The sequence below is a fragment of the Acanthaster planci genome, linkage group LG02 (genome assembly GCF_054643075.1).
Source record: "Acanthaster planci isolate LZ-2023a linkage group LG02, COTS_SCS, whole genome shotgun sequence".
Taxonomy (NCBI): Eukaryota; Metazoa; Echinodermata; class Asteroidea; order Valvatida; family Acanthasteridae; genus Acanthaster; species Acanthaster planci.
The window spans coordinates 32,948,604-32,970,819 of NC_141778.1; the positions used below are offsets into that span (position 1 = coordinate 32,948,604).

Genomic DNA, 22,216 nt, shown 5'->3' on the forward strand with positions numbered 1-22,216 from the left:
AGAGAAACTTTGAAAGTAGCAGACTTTTGATACTTGCAGCGGAAAGGATATGCGTGCATATTTGTCTGCTTTACTTGGATATCCAAAGTTTGCCTTTTTATATGAAGACTGCCAGGAACTTTTTTATTTGTCTAATCTTATTCCCTTGATATCCTGTTCCTTGAGGAACTGTCATGTTTTGATGGTGTAAATTCCCACTTGTGTGGTGTTTTTTGCATTGTAAATCTCTTTAACTTTATGTTCTCTGATCATAAATGTACAGTTCTGTATAAAGCATTTGAAAAATTGTGATTTTTTTGCAGTTAGTTGTCAAAATATTACCAGGGGTGAGATTTCTCAGCTTTTTAGCTGATTTCAGCTTTTTCTGTTTTGGATTACAGCTCTTTTTTTCCTCACTAGCAATTTTCAAAAGTATAGGATATTTTCACAGTTCAGCTTCTTGATGCCTTGTTTCAGCTGGTTTCAGCTAAGGTCAATCTCACCCCTGTATTACGCAGACTTCAAAAATCATCTGGGAATGTTGTTCCGTGTTAGAATTTGCAAGATCAAATAGCTTTTCCAAGATCAACATCTAGCCTGCACTTCCAGTTTATCTTACTGTGAAAACATTCACTTTGTGTCATTGAATTTCATTAGAACAGGAAATCTGGTTTGGTTTCATAGTTGTGTAGTTATTGAAGTGTATAATTGCTCACATTTTATTTTTTTCTGTTCAATATGTTTGTTGTGTTGCCACATGAAGATGATAGTGAAGAAAGTGATGTATCATATGGTTTGGATGGTAAATGCCCAGCATGTCTGTTCTTCATTCCTCCCCTGAATCTTCTGCATGATATCACTGTTCGCAGTTTCAAGGGTTTCCTTTGATTAAAACAAATCTGCCCACAAAATGTATTCATTCGATGTGGCGCAGGGTTTGTCTTTGCCAAGTTGAGTCGAGAACACCTTTGAAAAAAATTAAACAGAAAATACTGTGCAATCTGACAAGAAAATGACTGGCATACATTTTCAAAGAAATTGTTCTGAAAAATTGCATATCAAACATGCTTTTGTAGCACTTTGGCTGTAAAAAAAATGCAATATTGGGTGTGCTTCCTGTTGACAAGGGCCATTTTATACCATAGAATGCCATGCCAGTTGTATGCATATTACTAACTATTTGATACTACAGGTGTTTCTGGCTTGGCCAATGTTCAGGGCTGAATGGCCCACAGAAGCAGCCTGACGGGGATGTTTTCTTTCAGTGCTTGGCTTGGGAAAAATGGTGGCAGGGTTGAACTGAATGATGAAAGTCCATCCAGAGGAGACATGAGAAGCTGCTTCTTTCTCATGCCCAAATTTTCTGTCAGCAAAGACTGTTATTTTCACTCACCATATCTCAAGATCGGTCTGGAATGGAACTGTCTTTACAACACACCCTGCACCAGACCTGAATAAATATTCAAATCAGTTTCTAGATGCGGTCATTTTTACTGAACATTCAGTTGAGGCTCTCTTCAAAACTTATGATACCTACCCGACCCCTGGCAGACACATGTTGGCTACCATCTAGGGGATGGTTGGTTCTGGGACACACACAAAAATACCTTTGCAGTCTGTTTGTATTTGTGACAATTTTTTGGGTGGGCATGAACTGTAGAAATTCAAGGAAGTGTAGCCAGAGTCGTTTTATTCAAAATCAAAGTTGCAGAAATTTCAAGACTAATTTGCATGCACATAGGGTTAATTTTTTTAAATTTTTGTCTTAGATAACCAACAAAGAATATGTAAATCTTTCCAAAAATTTTAATGCAAATTTGAAATTCTTTTCCTTTAAATCGGGGTTAAGATTTAGAAGGATTTTTCTTGATTACAGGCTTTTTATCTTCAGGTTTTCCCTTATTTTGGGATCTCTAAAACAATCTGTTTTATCATCTTGACAGTCCTGAGTTTACCATAAGAAGGTTTTACATATAAAAGTTGATATAGAAGACAAGAAATGGGTATTTTATGGGGCACCTATTGGCAAGCACAAATGCTCACCATAGACTTCATGTTGCTGTGGGGCCTATCAAAACTCTGGTGGTTATTTTGTTGATGTTTCATCTTCTTCCTTTCTCAAGCTCTGTTTGAATGTTGGCATTTCATGGTCTAGACCTTGTTTCTGTGGATTAAGCTCTCTCTTTTTTTTAATTCAAGTTATCCTGCGTACAATAAGGCGCTTATGACTTAAGTTCTCATAGAATGCTCAGTGGTGTGGACTCATCCAAGAAGATGTCATTACAGCAGTGACACATGTTGCATTTCTTCGAACACTTTAGGCGTAGATTACTGCATGCCTGTTGGTCAACGATGACACATTTTTGGTCAGAGAGGCATTTAACGTGTGCCTTTGACCTGCATCTACGTGGCATGTTCACAGTTACTGTTTTTAATTCTGGTCATGGTAATGGGTGCCACACTGTGCAAGCATGACTTTTCACCTGACCATGTTTACTGTATGTGCAAGGCATGGTGGGCAGCATGTCAGGGTTGGGCCGTTGTAGCTTTTGCACCTCTTCTTTGCATGATCACACCGAGGAGCGGTATTGGGAGTCTGTTAAAAACATGGATGTGGTGCTTTTTCAGAAGGAACAAACAATTGTGGTAGTGGCACAGCTGGACAATAACATGCAGCATGTCAGTGCACGTTGAATTAGTATTTTTAAAAAAAGTCGCTCACTTTAAACTTTGCAGTAGTGTCAGTCAAAATGTATCCAGTCCAAAATTAATGAAAAAAAACCAGTGTTGAACAATTGTCATTGGTACAGGTCTTCCCCAATTGCCCCTCCCAGATTGGTTACCTCTGTTGTTCAAAATGGGAAGTTTCAGATAATTTCTGTATGATTGTAGAAACAAGGGATGTAGTGCTGCAACTTGTATAAATCTTGAATGACGGATGAATGATCTGTCTTTTTTTTCCCTTTTAACCGTGCATTTTGCTGTACTCTCTCTCTCTTTCTCTCTCCACTTCTCCCCTCATTCCTAACCGCTGCATCATCCTCAACATGCATATATTAACAGTCATGTCGCCAGATAATTTCTACGGTAAGACCTCGAACGTATGTCGTGGCATTCAGATATGTCTTGTCGTTGAGGAAAATTCATGTCATGATTTTAACTTTCGACTCCTTGAGTAAAAGGTACTCGTAGATATTGCAAAAGTGTTAATTTCAAAGAAGCCTTTTTTTCACTTTAAGTTATATGTACATGTACATGGAGCATCTTACTTGGGATTTGTAAAGTACTGTTTGCACGTTCAAAGTTTTATCTTTCCTTTTCTTGTGTGTCTTTTTGTTTTCTGTTTGAGTGATTGCAAAAGAGGCAGTAACAATGGTGCATTACTTGGTTAACAGACAACAGGGAAAAACAAGTCCATGGGGACAGGCAGCTTTAATTATTCCCATCAGTATAAATAGGGAAGCAAACAAATGATATTTCTAACAGGCTCTGCTCTGTCAAAGCTGAGAGATAAAAGAGCTACTTCAGAATTCAGCTGAAACCCCAACTCCTGGCATTTGCCGTTGCCCAAAGGAATAGCACTGAGTGTTTAGAATCAAAATATTAGTGAATGGAAAACCCACAGAACTTTGTTTGAAGAAAGAGAAGTGTTTGACATTTGAGTCCTCCCTGTTTGATTATTGTGGTGAGGCCTGAGTGGTGGGCCATTAGTGTTGACTGCATTTACCCTCTTGACAAGAAATGCTGCAGTGAATGCATCCTTCTACTTTAGTTCTTCAGTCCTGTTTTCTCCATTGGGATGACTGTCTTTCCATGGTCAATGAAGTGGGCTTCATGTACAGTGATCAGCGGCAGTAGATGTGACATGCAGGGAGCCAGGGAGGGATGTTGTTAAAAGCATCCTTTTTTTGGTTGTGTTTGCACTGTCAATTTAGATGTTCACAAACGCATGCATGTTTATTTTGTGATGTGTTTTTTTAATGTCTTGGTTCTTTAGTGAGACACTGTGAATCCCGTCTCAGCATTAGTTTGATAGTATGTAATTCCAATTCTCTCCACACTGTACATGTAGATTTCCTTTCCTGTTTGTGCAGACTTGCAGTCAATGACGCTGTAAATGCCTTTCAGGAAATTTCTTTAAATAGCCCGTAACGTGTACTGTGACTTTCCGTTGACCCCCTGTATATCTGTGCACGTTGTACTGTCTGTTACATACATTGCTTACTGGTGTTGCCATTTGTTCCACAAGCTGCTGAAATTCACAGGCATATCACTCTCGGTTTGTCCAGGCATGGGTAAAGAAGTGGAAAACATCTTGCTGGAAAACTCAGAGCTCCGGGCAACCAAGTGAGTCGCCTTAACTCTTTTCTGAACTTTGACCTCGCTAGTCACAGTAAAGAAACGGTTATCTTTCGTTGTCCTGTCTGGAATTCAAAACTGACCTCCCTGGAGAACTTGCCACCATAACACTGTCCAGTCGAACCTCGTTAATAAGAGCACTATTAAAACAACATTATTCTGATAGCAAGGAAATCTATTAGGTCTCAATGCTTTGTTTGTCATTGTTGTCATTCCTGTTAATACAGGTTCCTGTTACACCAATGTAATATACAAAGTCCGAAGGACCTCTTGTTGATGAGGTTTGAGTGTACACGTACTACACAGTTCCTGACACTACGTGAATGTATGAATAGATGATGATGAAAATGTGGTATACAGAAAAAACTAGGGTAAAGACATCTGGGGATCAGCAGAAGCAGGTTGAAACAAACAATCCAGTCCACACATTTGGCCCAACTTAAAATTGGGAACTCTGGCCACTGAGAAAAAAAGAATGTTCCTCTACCGCTAACTGACTCCCTGAGTCATTTCTGGTTTTCAGGAATGCCCTGAACGTTGTCAAGGATGACCTCATAGCCAAGGTGGATGAGCTGATGTCGGAAATTGAGGTCCAGCGCCAGGAAATGAACGGTCTACAGACGACCAAAGGGAGACTGAATCTACGCATCACCGAGCTGGAAGAGGAAATCAAGAAGTAAGTTGATGCCTAGGAGCTGACATATCCTTAGGTTTTCTCAATGGGAACAAATTGTTATCCTAACACAGTCTTTTAGTTAGTGGGAACAGACGTTGATCCACTTCCTGTGTGAGTTACAAGGAATAGTAACATGTGTCAGACCCAAATTTCTTGAGTGGGCAGTATTTTCAACTCACCAACTCACATGTAAATTTACTGTGCTTTTCTTGCAAGTACTCAAATTTATCTGACAGATCTTTCCTTTTTGTCTGAAAAGAAACCATGTAAAGACAATAACACCTTAATCATGTTGGAGACAACGGTTTTTATGGACCACTCATCTAAAAGTGGAACCAAAACAACTGGACAAAAGTGACTACCAACAACTTACAAGCATGAAATCACTTTAAAAAATGTTTTATTTCCTTGGGAGAAAGAAATTTTTTTTAAAGACCTGAGCATTTTTTTGGCATTCTTTCGCTTGAACTCTAGGCTGAAGGAGGAGAATGACAAAGTGGCGTCTGTTGATGAAGAGGAAGGTGTGCCCATGGCCCAGCGGAAACGCTTCACCCGTGTGGAGATGGCCCGGGTCCTGATGGAGAGGAACCAGTACAAGGAACGACTGATGGAGCTGCAGGAAGCAGTACGGTGGACTGAGATGATCAGGTAACCCCAATCCCACCTCTCCCCCTGCCCAAAAGAAGAGGTACAGGTGGCAGTACGGTGGACTGATATGATCAGGCATTTTTGTCTACTTCCCTGACTCTCAGACCCATCATAATTGAAGAGTAATAGGCATTTCTCTTGGCTTCCTTGCAGAGCTTCTAGAGAGCATCCGTCCTTTGAAGGCAAGAAGAACAAATCCTCGATCTGGAAATTGTAAGTCTGTACACTACATTTTTACATAAGGATGAAAGAACTATTTCAAAATTTCATGTTAGATACCAAGATAAAACTTTGCTCTGAACATTTTTGACATGCTGTGGTAATGGGCACTGGTTCATATTGATTTAGTCAATGCACTGAGTAATCAATAATCCAAGATACAAAATACAGAATAGTGAGAAATTTTTTTAAAAGGGAACCTCAAAAACAGAGATTGTTTTGACAAAGGGTACTTTCCCTCTTCTCTCAGTTTCAGCAACTTGTTCAGCACCACCCCGGCAGCTCCTCAGAGGAAGCCAGGCTACCCCCACGCCAACATCCGCTACAACGCCCCTACATCCAGCGTCACACCCTCTGCCAAGCAGCGGACCCAGACTATTGCCTCCCTGGACAACAGAACCAAGGCCTTTGAGTTCTTGGAGGATGGGTGAGTCTGTGGAGGGACTCCCCAGCAGTGCTGTAGCCGAGTCCATCATTATTCCCTGCAAGTCCATCACAAGCCATCCAGTTTTAAACCAATTTGCAGGCTAATCAGATAAACTATGACAAAAGCATTCCTTTGTCACTGCTTACACCTTTTCTTAAAGGCAGGTTCATACTGCATGTGAATGTGAGAGCAAAGCAAAAGACTTGCAGCAGAATTTTCCTGGAGTTGAAATGTACTCAAGTACAAGTACTGCTACACTGCTTGAGATCTACTATAGAACGTCTTTGAGTTAAGATCCTATGGGCCTGTGCACCTCTGTTCACACAAACTGATATATCAAGTTGTCTCAACATGCTGACTGTGTTTGAACTATTTCCATGTGGTTCCAACAGCAAATGTTTGAACTGATTCACACAAAGCCAAGCGTGGCTGTAAAGCCTGATTCAGCCTTTCATTTTTGTCAAATCTCGAGCTGCACCTTAGTGTCAAGTGGTTACTGTTTAAACCACATGGAAATCCCCTAAACCTTTGGCCATGTATGAATCATGGGATTTTTCGGTGTAACAGGAAGTCAGAGGTTTTCAAATCAGGTGACAAACTCATGAAACGTATGCCTTAAAACAAAAGTGGGGGTTGTGAAAATTTTGCAATTTGTGGGGGGTTCTTGATGTACGCAGGTGTAAAGATTGTGAACACCTAAACCTGTAGTGATTAGTAAAAATTTCCTCATCCCTAAGATGGGGTTATTAATATTTTGTGGAAGCTCTCTATCAATCTTTCAGTCCTGACGACTTAAGGCTTGTTTGTTCTCAGTGACCCACGACTCAACAAGGACAAGCGGGAGCAGTACAAGAAAGTCAAGGCCCACGTCCGGCAGGACGATGGCCGAGTGCAGGCCTATGGCTGGAGCCTACCGGCCAAGCTCCCCAGCCCCCCCAGGGGCCCCACTCAGCAGACAGGCAGCATGGTAGGGGTGCCTGTCCCCGTCTTCTGTCGACCGCTGGCGGAGAAGGAGCTGGGAACAAAGGTATCAGAAATCTCCCTGCCCTTTGCCCTTGGAGTTGAGTGTTAGGCCTGACTTTGCTGAGAATCCCACGCAGAAAGCAAGGAGCTTTAATTTTAAGAAGTGGATTCCTGGTCTAATTTCCCGTTCTGTATGAGCAGTGAACCAGGAAAGAAATCACTCTAAATTTCTGTGCCTTAGGAATACTGGCAATTTACAATTCAGCGCCACCAAGAGGTTGACACAGAGAGGCCATTTTTTTCAAGTTCCGCATTTGACAAAAGTATGGTTGACTTTCTGCAATTTGCAATGAAGTCAATGTCAATGGACAGTTTGAATTCTATCTAGGTATTCCTTATTTCTCAAAAACCCACCACCACCTTGTTAACACATATACTTATAAAAAGCCTTTCAAATCTTCGTCCCAGAGAAACACTGGGAACAATTCAAGCTTCTGCAGCTGACAAATAGAACTTTGCCTACCATTTTCCCACAATGCACTGCGAAAAAGGTCCTCCCTGGCAACCTCTGGAAAACTGGAAAAAAAAATAGTATTTCCTCTGAAATCTTTTAGAAGAAAAAAGTTGTGGGAACAGCCACGGAAATAAAGCTCAAGAAAGTGTTTTCCGTTGATGGACTGCTTTTGATGTGATAATGGAATAAGGATAAATTTACTGGCTATACCCTTGTTAGTGTACAATAGTGGCTACGACAGTCTACCAATTCATAATACTAAACAACTTTTCTCCTCAAGAAAGCCTTAAACGTCACGGAAATTGTCATATTGTAGTCCGGGAAAGTCTCGGAAAAGAAAATGCACCAGTGAGCTAGTTCATTATTTCAACAGCGCATGTCCCATACAAGGCTGTTCGGGAACAGTCAGGTACGCGCATGATAGTCTGTCCAATCAGTGCAGGTGTACGCTGACTTGTGCGTGCTTTGTTCCCGAAAGACCTTGGGTTCTTGAAATAACAGACTGGCTCGTTTGTCAGTTCTCTTCACTGAAGGCTCTATTTTCTATAATGATAGATCTGGTGTGCTGCTGGGGTGAATCTGACCGGGGGTCGCACCAGGGATGGTGGGTCCATAGTCGGAGCCAGTGTGTTCTACTCCAACAGCGCCCCTGAAGACAGTGCCCAACTCAGGAAGGAGAGATCGGACTCAGAACTGGACAGACTTGATGAAGAAATCACGGTAAAAATTAGCTCCACATCAGTTTTGTCTTTTGACAAAGATTATTGGCAGTTTCTTCCAGCACGTTTTGAGAACTCACTCATCCTGTCATCACTTGAAAACTATTTGATGCATCACTTGATATATGTGACCCGCTGGGACAAAACTCCCACATTTGACATTTACAGATATTCACATCACCGTGTAAAGCAATTTGTAAGCTTTCAAAAGAGCTGCCATGGAAAGCAGTAGCCCACTGCAGTCTCGAGATGTTGGTGGGTTAAGACGATATAGCGCCCTCTGTCTTGCGTACCCTCATTTTGAGAACGACGGCCTTGAACATGCAACAGCTTTGGAAAAGTAAACATTGCATAGGGGAGTTTGTTGGACATATACAAAATGCCATAGCAACCGCCATATCCGTGATTTTTTCACCAGTTGTAGAATCGTATGAAGTGTTGTTTTTGTGAAATTTTCATTACAATATCTTACTTCATTTTGGTTGTATGCATTCCTGAACTTGAAGTAAAAAATTCACACAGGACTTGCACTCACAGTGAGGGCACACGTTGTGCATATATGCTACGCATGCACATACAGTGGTGCTGACACGCGCAGTGCATTGCAGCACATGCCAACCCAATGAGAGGGCTCCTCATTATAAAACCTTGGAGCTATTAAGTAAAACCAGGCCCTTCAAGCTCAAGATAATTTTTTCTTGCTTGACAAGGCTGCGTGATTTATGGCGGTTTGCAGTTTTATAGTCTCCCTTCGAGGTCAAGAGGCCAGGTTTTGGCAATTGACATGTAGGCTTAGCTAGACTAGGCGATTTTTTTACTCATGCACGTTGGTGTGTTTTTCAGCTTTGGCCTGTTGTTACAAGGCTTGGAACTGGGTAATTTGTGTTGCTTTTAATCATTGGGCAAAAGAGTGTTAGATTGAAGGGCTACTTTGTAGTTGATGATGGGGATTAATTCAACTTATCTCGTACCCCAGGGACTAAGATTGTTGATCTCTGGGTTTTTTTTATGCTTTCACATACATGTAGTGAACCCTTCATTTCAGAATTCCATTCACAGTCTTTTCCCTTTTGCAGGTCATGAAAACTGAAAACTATTCACAACATGATCTGTGGCAAATTTAAAAAGCATAGAAAGAATACCATAGAACACAGGCATCATTAATTATTCCTTGACATTTCTGTAGCCACCAAAGTCTTTTTCCCTGTCATGGTCCATGGTGGTTTGTACATGTACGTGTGGGTGGTGATGTCAGTCTAATGGTAGTTTTTCCAGAAATTAAGTCAGTACATGAAAGACGAGAATAAATCTTATACAGCTTCATTGTCTCATAATAACGGTTTTCTTTAATGTATGAATCCTGAAATTATAATGTTACAACCGAATGAAGATTTCTGGGCCGGCTGACCTAACCCCCATATAGTTCAGTGCTACATTACTGCCAGAGGGAAGTTGAACCTAGGGTGGGTAAAACCTTGGGAAACGTTATGTAATTTCATATAGAAAGAAAAACCTCCCACCTAGCCCCAACAATTAACTTTGTCAACTGAGTGTTTACACATTAGGAAGCCTGTAACATTCAACTTCAGTTTCTGATGGATGTTTAGATGCATACACAACCCCAGGTTCGGCAGAAGAAACTCTGTCTTAAAAATTGTCTGAAATTCTCAATAACGCCAACATACATGTAATATCTCACTTTGGCTATTAAGGAATGACTTACAAATTACAATTATTTACAACACGCAATCAAAAAGACTAATAGGAAAGGTTTTTTCAAGGAATTACTACAGCATTTGGCCAAGGGAAAGATGCAAATTGATAAACATAGTTCTTGATCTTGTAATCAACATCAGTGCGGGTAATCCAGGTTAGTCAAGCTACGTGTAGATGTTATTCAAAGATAACTTTTTCCAGAGCTAATTATTAGCATTATTAGCCTATGTGGCAAAAATGTAAGTTGTCACCTGAAGTGATCAAAGCTCTTGATCCCAGTACGAGGTTTGAAGTACTCCCTAAGGAATGCCTGCCAGTTGATGGTTGAAACGTATATCTCCCGAGTCCCACTGCCCACTAGAAGACGCTCCACACCTGATGCCTATAGCAATGCTGGTGTTCATGGTGTTGGTCATGAAGACTACCGTATCTTGTCGGGATGACAGGGAGGAGCATCAGTACTTCTGCTGCAGGAGGCTGAAACACCAATTGGAGGTGAACTTGGTGTGTCCAACCATCATGAAGTTGAGTGTGATGCTCATGTGCAAACTGTAGATGGTTCTGCAGTAATGTACCATGCATCTGTGTAAGTTAACCCCTTCACGGCGGGATTATTTTGACCGCGACTGCTGGGCTGTGGTATGCCCTGAATGGAGGGCTTTGTCCAGCAGCAGGCCCCATTGAACCAGCAGCTGCATGGTGAATAGACTCTATGTGTGGTATGCACTAATCCTCACACAACGGTGCGGTAGTAGCAGTCCTCCGTAGCAAAGGAGTTAAATATGAGAATGTAAATACAGTCATGTAACAGTTAAAGTGAAGGCCTACGTGTTTAAGGCTACAGCATCATGCATGTACAGTCACTCTCTACGCAATGTGGAGGTCTCTCGCGCAGCTCAGACTTCAGAAACGAAAATGTGAACGTCAAATGTGGCGTTCACATTACGTTTTGCATGTGTGCAAATGCAGCGAGTACGAACCAGCTCTAATGGGCATAGTGACCTTTCCCCTGTCCACCCACTGACTATGTAAACACTCAATTTCCTCTCTTTGCCAGATGCTTCTAAGGTCTTACTTTTCCTAACTGACATCTAACATTTAAAGGGAACTTGTCAATTGAATCCGAAAATATCCTGAATGTGAAGAAAATATCACCTGTTTTTGTTGCACCCTGGACAGTTGTCGCTATGGAGATGAACAACCTCTTTACCAAGTCCGCAAGTCCCAAAGAAGTGATGGTGATGCAGGTAGATTATGACTTGAAGTACTCCAAATGGTCGGTGATCAGACACGGCTGAGCATGTTCATCCGTATGAGAGCCAAGCATGTTGTTGGCTTCCCGAGTGGAGTTCAGAGCTTCATGCAGGGCCATCAGTTCAGTCGTTTTCCCACACGAATGCAAAAATTCAACAATTCCAAACAATATTATGAAAACAGCAATAACACAGTCAGTAATTAAATCAGGAAAACTTGCTGAAATGTTTACACAGAGAGATTTTGCGTGAATTTCTCAGACGATACACGTACATGTCACCTCTCAAGCTCAGACCCAAGCAACAAAGGAGCACAGCTTGTACAACAAACTCTGCATTCTGTACGGAGTCTGTCCAATCTCGGAATACGTATGCGTCAGCGCTCATCCTTATTGCATGAGGAAGGTCAGGCTGGCAACAAACTCAGCACGACTGATTTGAGACAGGTCAGACGCGTTAAGCATTAAACGGCGTGCTGGTTGGGCAGCATCTTCAACATCACGTTTCCAATCAAATAGTCCAATCAGACAGCCTATTTTTATGATGTACGTGGTTGTTGAGAATTTCAGCGTACGTTCTGTTTATTTTGAACCCCCCCCCATTTGCCGCCTCTTTTCTCGTTGGTAACATAACAGACATCTATGGTATGGATACCAGTGGCAAAAATAGGAAATGCCGTGTATTTTGATACCTTGCCTGAGGCTCCCGACTAGCTCATTCCTATGCACGGGCGCTGTGAGGGTTACGCAAAAGGCGTTGTTTACTTCAGAAAACACAATTTTATTGACATTTTGATAGGGGAGACACAGGAATAGCAGAAATCTTGAAGAGTTAAGGAATCAAATGGTACCAAAAACTCCCAAATTATTTTTTTTTTTAATGTTGTTTACTGTATTTTGACTTTGGCGTCATATTACATGGAACAGTCCCTTTGGGGACATTGCTGATCTAGTCCCAACAGGTCACATACTTACTAGCTTCATAGCATTAGCACTGTCTCGTCAGCTCCTTCTGAGTACAGAACTTTCATGGCAATTAATGTACCATAGTCATCTCATAGCTTCTAATTTTCATGTTGTTCTACCATTATTTGCCATACCTCTATCTTGAATGCTCTTTATCATTGGCCCAGGACAATCACATGACAGGGCAACATAATCACATCTCACACTCACAGTTGGACATCACATCAGCCAGTGTTGTATGATATTGCTTGCAGCATGCAAATGTGCATGTGTGCCAAGCAGTGTTCAGCATTATACAGGGATCACTAATCACCAATGTTCAAATATTTCTTGTCGCCTTTGCTTTTCCATAGATTAGGAAAATAAGTGGAAAACATCAAGACAGAGATATGACAACAATTGTTGCCTACTGTGATGTGGGGTATGGCATTTTGAGCTCCCTGGGGTTTTCAAAATATCACATCCCACATCACAGCAGTCAGCAAATGTTAATTATACTATTTCAACTAGGAGCAAGCCAGCCTGGAAATGACCTGTTCTATAATAAACAACTCGCCATGTTGCATGGAACCATCAACATGAAACAGACAAAGCTCCCTCAAATTGCTTCCAAACAGCTGGAACACTCTTTGAGATGCTTCCTAAATTTCTTTTACCTAAAATTCTTTTGAGCAGGAATAGCTTCCAAAGGAAGAGTGTTTCAACTGAGTCTGAGCATTCCTAGGTCAAGATGATCCAGACGTGAACATTTTTCCTTTTTTTTTTTTTTGAATTTAGAAACAGCAGAAGGCAATTTGCGACAGTGGCAAGAACCAGCTATCCTCTCTAGTGTGGATAGGCACCACGGCTCATGACGCCAGCAAGGTGACCGTGATTGATGCTAACCAGCCCCAGGTGTTGCTGGATTCCTTCCCTGTCAAGAACCCCCACATCCTGTGCATTGCCAGCGTCCCAGGTATGTGATGCTGGTGAGAGTGAAAACACCTCGTATTATGGAGTTCCTTTCCATTATTTCTCATTGTGAATAGCACACTGATGCATAATTTCTCTTCTGCAGTAGTATGCCAAATCTTTGAATCAAGACAGTGTACTGAAATGCTGACACTTAAAGGATCCATCCAATGAGTTTTCTCAGATTCTTATTTTGTGCATCATTATACTCTTCTTCAAAACGTTGGAAAGCCTTTTGCAGTTGAGTGTACTGGAAAGAAAATTTACTCCAGCAAAATTGAAAAAAAAAATTCCAGCTATTTTTGTGTACATATCAGTGTAACATGGAGATTCAGTGCCTTGGCAAGCATCACAGTTTTGCCTATGAATATGCAGTTTCACATCAGCATACAAACCCCAAAAGCTCCAAATACAGATTGAAATAGCAAAACAACATTTTCTAAAAGGTTAATTGAAACAAAGGTGCAATTTCAAGGGTTGTAGAAAATCATTGTATTGCATGGTTCCTTTAATTCGGTGAATAGGGCTTCATGCTTTTTAGTTTCGTGAATTTTCAATTTTCAAATCTTGTTGACGGTTTCTTTGCCCAGAATTCTAGAAGGTTCCCTAAACACATCCTGATGAAACTGTCAGGAATATTTTTAGCTTTGCAAGAACCTGTCAGGAACTCCCTCTAGTTCTACCATTTCTTTTGTATACTTTTTAATCTCTTCTCTTCTGTCTCCTGTTGGTCATTGCATACATCAGTTGGTCAAAGAAAGGGCAGGATTCGAAGATTTGTAATTTTGATGAGTATTGTTTTGTGACCAGGAGCAATGGAGAGCGATTATCCATCTGAAGACATTGAAGCAGCTGATGACACAGCATCAGTCAACTCGGTCACCAGTAATGGCAGCGACAGTGGCTTTGGTAACATCACCTTGGTAACCGTCAGTGTTCCTGTCACACCCAGGAGCTCAACGCCTAACTCTGAAAAGGGTGAGAAAAAAGTGGCTGTGATATTGAGCTGGCCTTAAAATTAGCCCCGGTTCACTTCAAAAGTTTCAAATAAAAATATCTGTGACAAACTTAACAAAAATAGAAGAGTTTGTGCAGGAAACAGAGTACAGGACTCTCACATATTTTCCTATACCTTTGAAAAGGAAGGAAAGTAGTACAAAAAGAAAAATGTAATGAAGAGGGAAAGAAATAAGGACAATACCAGTGCCCTGTCATTAAAGAAAAGTGACATATAAAAAACCAATTTGGACCTTCTCCTCACCCTGTGCCTTTCTAGGCGACACCAACCATGGTGAAGAAGGCACTGAATTCAAAGCAGAAGTGGGCGATGCCAAGTTCTCCAACATTGCCTCAGTGGAAGATGCAGAGCAGTCCATCACCAAGGCTGCCACCACGGCCCCCTTGGCCGACACCGTCGGGATGGAGGGAATCGTTCGGGAGGACCACTTTGGCAGGGGCAACTCAACCTCAAGTGCAGACTCAGGTTAGTAATTAGACAGACTAGTTTACATAGCTCCAATCTCAAAGTCCATTGAGCTTGTGATTTTTCTGTTTAATCCGGAGCACTCTCTTCACAAAAAAAGATACCACCGAGCTCCAGTAAAGCTGGCAAATCCTCTTCATATTTCATGCAAAATTTCAGAGCAGAGCATGGTGTAGATGTGATGTCATTATACAGGAGTATTAAGTCCTGCATCAGCAGTTCAAGGGATTGAATTCTCAACTTACTTGTCAGGGTCCACTTTGATATGTTCCTAATTGTAAAAATGGTTGTCACAATGAAACTATGAATATTGACCAAAAGTTGAATTGTATATGAACTTGGCTTAAGATAAAATTGCCAAAAGGTGGAAGACTGCATGCACGTAATGCCATCTGTAAGCCAAACCATGCTTAACCTCACACCTACAATTTACTACTCACTGAAAGTTCTTAACTGCATGGTAATTTTTCCAGAGCACTCCGGTGACCCCCTAGGTGTGACCTCCGACCCCATTCCACTGGAGATCATGCGACACCGGTCCAGCACAACTGGGGCCAGTGACCTGCTGAAGGACGGGCTGTCCAGTGCCCCGACCGAGAATGACGTCATGCACGAAGAGTTTGAGAAGATGACTAGCATTAAGCCCACAATGTGGCTGGGGGCACAGGATGGATGGTACGTGACAGGGTTTGTCACCATGTGTGGCACTAGGCATGTCACACTGTCTCTTGGGTGTTATATGCTAGTTGGGTTTTTGTTTACCTCATCGATAGATGGTGTTTTGTTAAGACATTCTGCATGACCTTAAACTTCTGGAAAGTTCTGCCTTACTTTTTAGTTTTATGCAATTTATAATTGATATTCCCTTTTTCAGTTTTACTTGTTGCTAGTCCAGAATTAGTTTGTCAGTTATAAACTAAATCAAATGTATTTCATCTCAAGTGGCCCATCATTTTGTTTTTGTTTTTCATAGTCTCTATGTCCATTCAGCCGTGTCCCAATGGCGGAGGTGTCTGCATTCAATCAAACTCAAGGATTCTATCTTATCAATAGTGTGAGTACAAGGAATATCATTAAGAAAAAACAATTATAAAACTGCACTCTGTAGAGAACACACTTTTCCTTGTTTATAATGCCTCTTTGTGTTGTGATATAGCTAGCTGTGAAAAGACATGTAAATGTTGGGTGAAAATGGAGTCGAGAGGTGTGAGCACGGAGGTCTTGAGATTTCTTCTTAGCAGTCACATATTCCTGGTTTTTTAGGAATTTGTTAAGAATGAACATCCCTGTAAAGTTGAGCTCTTGCCTCTATTACCACAGTTCTTGTGACCGTCATTTGTAGTGTGGCATTAAGTTTCTTTTTCTTGTTCAGCCTTTAGACTCATCCGACAACCAGAATTGAAAGCCATTATTTGGGTGGCACCACACTGTGCACAGGTGGTTCATGGCGTTACATGCTCCTGCTGCATGCATCAAAATTAACAATGTGCATAAGTGTGGTACCATCACTGTCGTGCCATCATCTCAGATTATACAAAAATGTGTTAATAAACTATCTCGAATGGTTAAAACATATGGACTGCAGGACTTCCAAAGCACCTAACCAATGTTTTCTGTTCACCTGTTGGTATTGCTGCTTTTTGGGTGGCTGTAGGTAGTTTTCCTTGTTCAGTTGAAAAAGAAAGTAATTAAGGTTTGGTATTGTTTGTTTAGGCACACCAAGGGCCGTGTTCTGGCAGCCCTGGCCAATGGCACAATAGCAGTCTTCCACAGATCAGCAGGTCAGTTAGCTCAAATATTCTGTTTACTGCCCTCTGTGGATTCAAAGTTTGTCCTTGCCCAGTTATGGAAGTATTCATCTCTTTTTCTGGCCAGTTATCATGGAACTTCAGTTAAGAGGAAAAGAAATATCCAGAGGGACAAACACTAGACCAAGGCTAAGTTTTGGCGGCTTGTTCTTGTATGTTCATGAACAGTAGTTAGTGGCAAGCAACATACGACATGACGGCATCCACGTGCATTATTGAAGGGTTAATGATTAGTTAAGGGTTCATGTTAACCACTTCGGACCGGGGCATTTTTCAACGTTGAGGATGCTGGGCCGGCATGACTATCATTTTTTCCGTTTTCAAAATCCTTCAACAATTCATCATTCCATTTAACAGTCGTTTATAGCCGCACGGAGTAATCTTCAGGCACTACTCTAAGTTGACAGGTGACCTTCATTGACGCCCGAATATTTCAGCCAGGCCTGCAGCCTTGTAAACAGAGACCAGATTGTGCAGTGTTACACAGCTGTCTTTTGTTCACGAACCTGGCTCAGTGCACTGCTGACCTCTTTTCAATAGGGGCCAGATTAGCATGCAGCGGTGCTGTGTGGCTCATCGCTGCGGTGGTGGAGAGCTTTTGTCCCCGGTGGTAATCCGCTTGCTCTAAATACCCCAAACCCTGGTATACGGTTTCAAAATAACGCTGGATTATCACCACTTTTGAGAGTGAAAAATGCCGGTCATGCCCAGCAGCCTGGTCTTTTGTTCGGAGTACGGTCTTTTGTTACAGGGCCCTGTTTCCTTTGTCCGAGTTCGGAGACCCCGGCCACACATATAAACCATACGGCTCCGATCCCGGAGTCCCCGGCTGGTAGTGGTTAACATTCTGAGCTGCCTTCTTTCCTATTTAAAAAGGCACATTTGTGTCTATGCTATCGATTATTTTTAATATTACAAAAATTTTCCATCATCTCCAGCTTTGTTGACCATGTCATTCCTTGTGTGGCTCTTCAAAAATCAAAACCCTGCGCATTTTTTCCATGCGTTGTGCAAAACCCTGACTAGGAAGTGGTGTTTGATCTTCTTCCAAAAGCAGTGTTCTTGGGTCATGCTCCCGCCATTTGTGTGCAAAAACAGTATCCATTCCAAAAACAGGCTGCCCAAACTCAGCCAGAGTGTAATGTCAAAATTGTCTGCTGCCCTCTGTAGTTTTAGTTTCCCAGATCATACATACGAACTGAAATTACGTACATACTAACACGTAATGTACTGAACCTTAACTATAAACCATCAACCAAATCTTTCTCAAAATCCAATTTGATAAATATTTGTGGAAGACTAAAGAAGATGAATTAGTTTTGTACCTGGGGACTGGAGAAATGGTCAAATAATTCTATTCATATCCAGTGGTCACATTGTAAAATTCACCATGGTCAGCTATCTTTGACCAAAAAAAAATGACATTTATTTCTGTTGCCTATAGATGGTCAATGGGACCTGAGCAATTACCACATTCTGGACCTTGGCCGTCCTCAATACTCCATACGATGCATGGTCCTGGTGTATGACAGGATCTGGTGTGGTCTCAGGAATAAAGTGCACGTCATACATCCACAGACTCTTAAAGTTGAGGTGAGGCCATAGTAGATGAATGGAGTACTTCAACATGTCTGGAGCAGATATCCGGCTTTCAGGAAGTTGCAGTTGTTAAATCGTTACGCTTTCGTCATGTTAGCGTTATTTCTCTCTGCATGAGGGTATTGTCTCACTATTGTTGAATAGTGTCGCACCAAAGAAGATCTTCACAGAAAGCCTGGATATAATATATTGCCACAATCAGCAACCAGCCATCTTTCTCTACCCATAGAACTTCCCAGAAAAGTAGCAGTCCTCATTTACGTGAGGACGTGCCAACACCACCGATTCGGGTTCCAAGAAAATATGTGAAGCTGTTGGGTTTTTCTTTTTTAAGGAATAACAAAAGTAAACATGAATAGCAGAAACTTAATTGTGTCAGTACTAGAGTATCTTACATTCATCCAGCTTTAGTGTCAGTTTGCAAACACCCAGACAAATGCTAGCAGGCCCAGTGGTTGAATGGCTGAAATACCTGTTCCATTATCTTGCTGGTCCTGGGTTCGAATCTCCACTGTGAGCATGTTGGGTTTCTTCATAGGCCCTTACAACGCATAATTCTTGTTAAACTTACCCCTACGATGTATTAAACATGCTAAGGCTGTGTCCAAAATGGGCTTTCAGGGCTACGGCTAGGTCAATTGTCTGCGCATCTCCACGTATTTCCAGTGGAGCGAAGACCTAGACCTAGCTGTAGGCAACAGATTCAGACACAGCCTATATTGGATGATTTGATGACTGACAGGCTTTGTTAAAATTCCTGTGACTAGTTGTCTTAAGGTGTCTTTTTCCAACTTGTTAACAGCGATCATTTGACGCCCACCCCCGTAAGGAGAGCCAGGTGCGGCAGGTAGCCTGGCAAGGGGATGGGGTGTGGGTGTCCATCCGGCTGGACAGCACACTGCGCCTGTACCACGCGCACACCTACCAGCACCTGCAAGACGTGGACATTGAGCCCTATGTTAGCAAGATGCTGGGTGAGTTGTCTCCTTCTGCAGAGTATAGACACTGTGACCAGTCTGGATTATTACCATATTTGGACGGCCCATTATGTCACAAATCTTGCTCAATCTGACCAATCACAATGTTCTATCAGCCTGCCATGGATTGTATGGGTGTTTCCATTTTGCTGGGTGCTTTTCTTCAACATTGCAGCATATGGCAAAAAAACACTTACGAAAAATTTCAGTTGCAAAAATTTGATTGGCTGTGCAAAAAAACCTGACAACAGACGTAAACTAGAAGTTCTAAAACACGTTTGTAACAATGGGATTTAAAATTTGTGGTTGCCAACTTGAGATGTTAAAGTTGAATTTGCATAAATATTGCTGTATCAGTAGGGAAAGATGACTATGCCCGTATGTGGTAATACCCCGGACTGATGACCTTGTCTCACAAATTCGTGTCTTGCATGATGTCAACTTCAGCCTGTCAGAAGGAATCGGTTGGAACAGTTGTGATTATAAATCCTCAATCTCAGATTCTGTCGCATGATAGGCTTAGAGCATATCACGTGGCATTTAAAAGACACCACTTATGTGATGGCACCTTATCCCACATGTGCATTTGTAGCCTTGGGGTGTGCGTGCATATCACAAATCATAGCACTTGATGGATTAAAGGGGACCATCTACATGCGAGAGTGGAGCCAAGGCCATTAATGGCTTCAAATTGTGGTTGGCAGATTAATTTATCCTGGACTGCGCTATCCTGAAAAAGTACTGTACACATAGCGAGCAAGGAACCATACACCTGCATGCTGTGCAAAGTTTTCTAACCAACAACAGAGTTGGTTGGAAACATTGTCATCGAAGGAAATGTGTGGTTTGAATGTTTATATCATGTTGAATCATGTCAAATTTTGAAGTGGAGGCATGCAACTTTTTTTCCTCCGGTCAGCTAATTTTTTGTTTTTACTTCCAATGTGATTATTGCAACCAATAAAAGGTGTAAAAATTGGCGTAACTTTGAACCATGCATAAGCAACTTTAGAAATTATTAAGCCTTGTGCCTCAAATTTATGCTGTAGCTCTGCAAGTTACTTACGTTTGATTTCACAAAAAGTTGGAAGAGGATGAAAACAGCATTTAGGATGGCTGTTCCTTTTCAATATCACAACAGTGATCTGACAGTCGTTGAATCCCCTCCGCCTGTCATTTTGTAAAAGTTTTTGTCTTTTCTCTTCAGAAAATCTCACAGTTCCCTTACAGCCAAACAAGTTTTTCATTACCTTTTACAACAAAGTTGTACGTTTCTTGTATAAGTCTTGTTAAGTTCAGCAATGATGAGTCTTAACCAAACACGATAAGCCAGTCAAATCATTCATTTTCACTTCCTTTGGCACAACTTACACCACCTAAAATGACTGCGTAAGTTAAGCCGTAATTTGTTGTGTAAGTTGTATACTTCAGCAGTGCATATGTTTCATGAAATTGCTCCTAATTTGTTGCGCAACTTACGCAATAAAATGTGGCGTAAGTGGAGTGGAGTGCCGACTTGTGGACCAATGAAAACCAACACTCTATTGATGATCTGTCAAGCATTTTATTACCACTTTACTTTAGGAAACAACACTTGGAAGAGCAATCAAAGCAGGTTATATTTTATCTTATTGATGTTGGTGATAATTGTAGTCTTGCATCTGTTTTCAGGCACTGGAAAGTTAGGTTTCTCCTTTGTACGCATCACTGCCCTGATGATAGCCTGCAACCGGCTATGGGTGGGTACCGGCAATGGTGTCATCATCTCCATACCGCTCACAGAAAGTAAGTCGATTCACTAACGTGTCTGCTCTTCATTCACTTGGATGTCGTAAGTCGGTTTGTGTTTTGCTTGAAGAACAACTGGGAAATCATTCCATGTGAACAAAGGGGGATGCTTTGTTACCTAAATACCTAGGCTGTGTCTAAATCCATTGCTACAGCCACTCCTCAAGGAGTCGTTTGTAATCTCAAGCCGCTGCCAAGGCAATGTGGACAGTGCCCAAACAGCGACATCCTGCAGGGCCAACTTTCCCTGTCCACACATACTTGTTCTGTTGTTTGCAGGGACATACACTTGTCATTACACTGATTTCGTGTGGACCAAAAATGTTGTTGGGACAGTGAAATGTCCCCATAACTCCAAATTTGCCTGTCACAATACCCCCCCATAATGTGGTGATGACCCACACACACACGGTATAGTACCCACACTATGAATGTGTGCAAACCATTGTAGGTCCAGCATAGCCTCTCTTGTTACAGCCACTGAGGGGGTGCTTGCAAGGGGAGTTCACAGGGACACAAAAAGCATTTTACCCAGTTACTCGTTTTTGACATCAATTCAAAAATTTTTTACTCGTAAAACTCAGTGAGATCAGTTTTATGTACAAAACTCAGCGAGATCAGTTCCAACTGCAACAAGAGGCTTGTGTGGTGTCGTCGTGGTTTTGCCTGTGATGAAGTGCATTGCGATTGACCCAAGACCCTATTTGAACATGTTTGACTGAGTAATTTCCCCTTCCGTTGCCTAGCAACAAAGCCTACCCCGACAGGAGGCAGCAGGCCAGGCGGCGTCATCAGGGTCTACTCCGACAGCAAGTCAGACAATGTCCGTCCCGGCAACATCATACCGTTCTGCAGCATCACCCAGGCACAGCTGTCCTTCCACGGTCACAGGGACGCGGTCAAGTTCTTTGTGGCTGTACCAGGTGAGACACTATCAACCCCACCCTTACGCTTAACCCCCACCCCAGCGCCCCTCTGAAACTACTGTTCAGGAAACCAATCCTAAAAGTTGGCATTTGATGGTGATGATTGGTCATGTTTGCTCTGCCAGTATCCCTGTACATTGAGTTGTACAAGTGCACTGAAGTCACGTGTTGTAGTATACACCACTCAAAAAAGTAAAGGACCACTTTTTTCTTAACTTGTAATTTTTTTCCAAGCAATGAGTGGGG

The 22,216-nt window shown here is 41.8% G+C and overlaps 1 protein-coding gene across 13 annotated transcripts in view; it reads left to right on the forward strand.

Moving 5' to 3' along the window:
• The window catches only part of LOC110976856 (C-Jun-amino-terminal kinase-interacting protein 4-like), a 56,382-nt gene that overhangs the window by 28,788 nt on the left and 5,378 nt on the right, over positions 1-22,216 (forward strand). For 4 of the 13 annotated variants that reach the window (XM_087132527.1, XM_087132529.1, XM_087132534.1 and 1 more), the window contains exons 9-27: positions 743-781; positions 3,043-3,066; positions 4,269-4,326; positions 4,862-5,014; positions 5,489-5,662; positions 5,816-5,875; positions 6,132-6,308; positions 7,122-7,335; positions 8,341-8,505; positions 13,216-13,393; positions 14,200-14,367; positions 14,666-14,872; positions 15,346-15,547; positions 15,846-15,926; positions 16,586-16,653; positions 18,125-18,273; positions 19,082-19,253; positions 20,928-21,041; positions 21,791-21,967. In XM_087132527.1, the coding sequence (XP_086988653.1) occupies positions 743-781; positions 3,043-3,066; positions 4,269-4,326; positions 4,862-5,014; positions 5,489-5,662; positions 5,816-5,875; positions 6,132-6,308; positions 7,122-7,335; positions 8,341-8,505; positions 13,216-13,393; positions 14,200-14,367; positions 14,666-14,872; positions 15,346-15,547; positions 15,846-15,926; positions 16,586-16,653; positions 18,125-18,273; positions 19,082-19,253; positions 20,928-21,041; positions 21,791-21,967 (2,580 nt within the window). The remainder of the gene's footprint in view (positions 1-742; positions 782-3,042; positions 3,067-4,268; positions 4,327-4,861; positions 5,015-5,488; positions 5,663-5,815; positions 5,876-6,131; positions 6,309-7,121; positions 7,336-8,340; positions 8,506-13,215; positions 13,394-14,199; positions 14,368-14,665; positions 14,873-15,345; positions 15,548-15,845; positions 15,927-16,585; positions 16,654-18,124; positions 18,274-19,081; positions 19,254-20,927; positions 21,042-21,790; positions 21,968-22,216) is intronic. The other 9 variants (XM_087132531.1, XM_087132537.1, XM_087132538.1 and 6 more) reach the window with 3 other exon arrangements.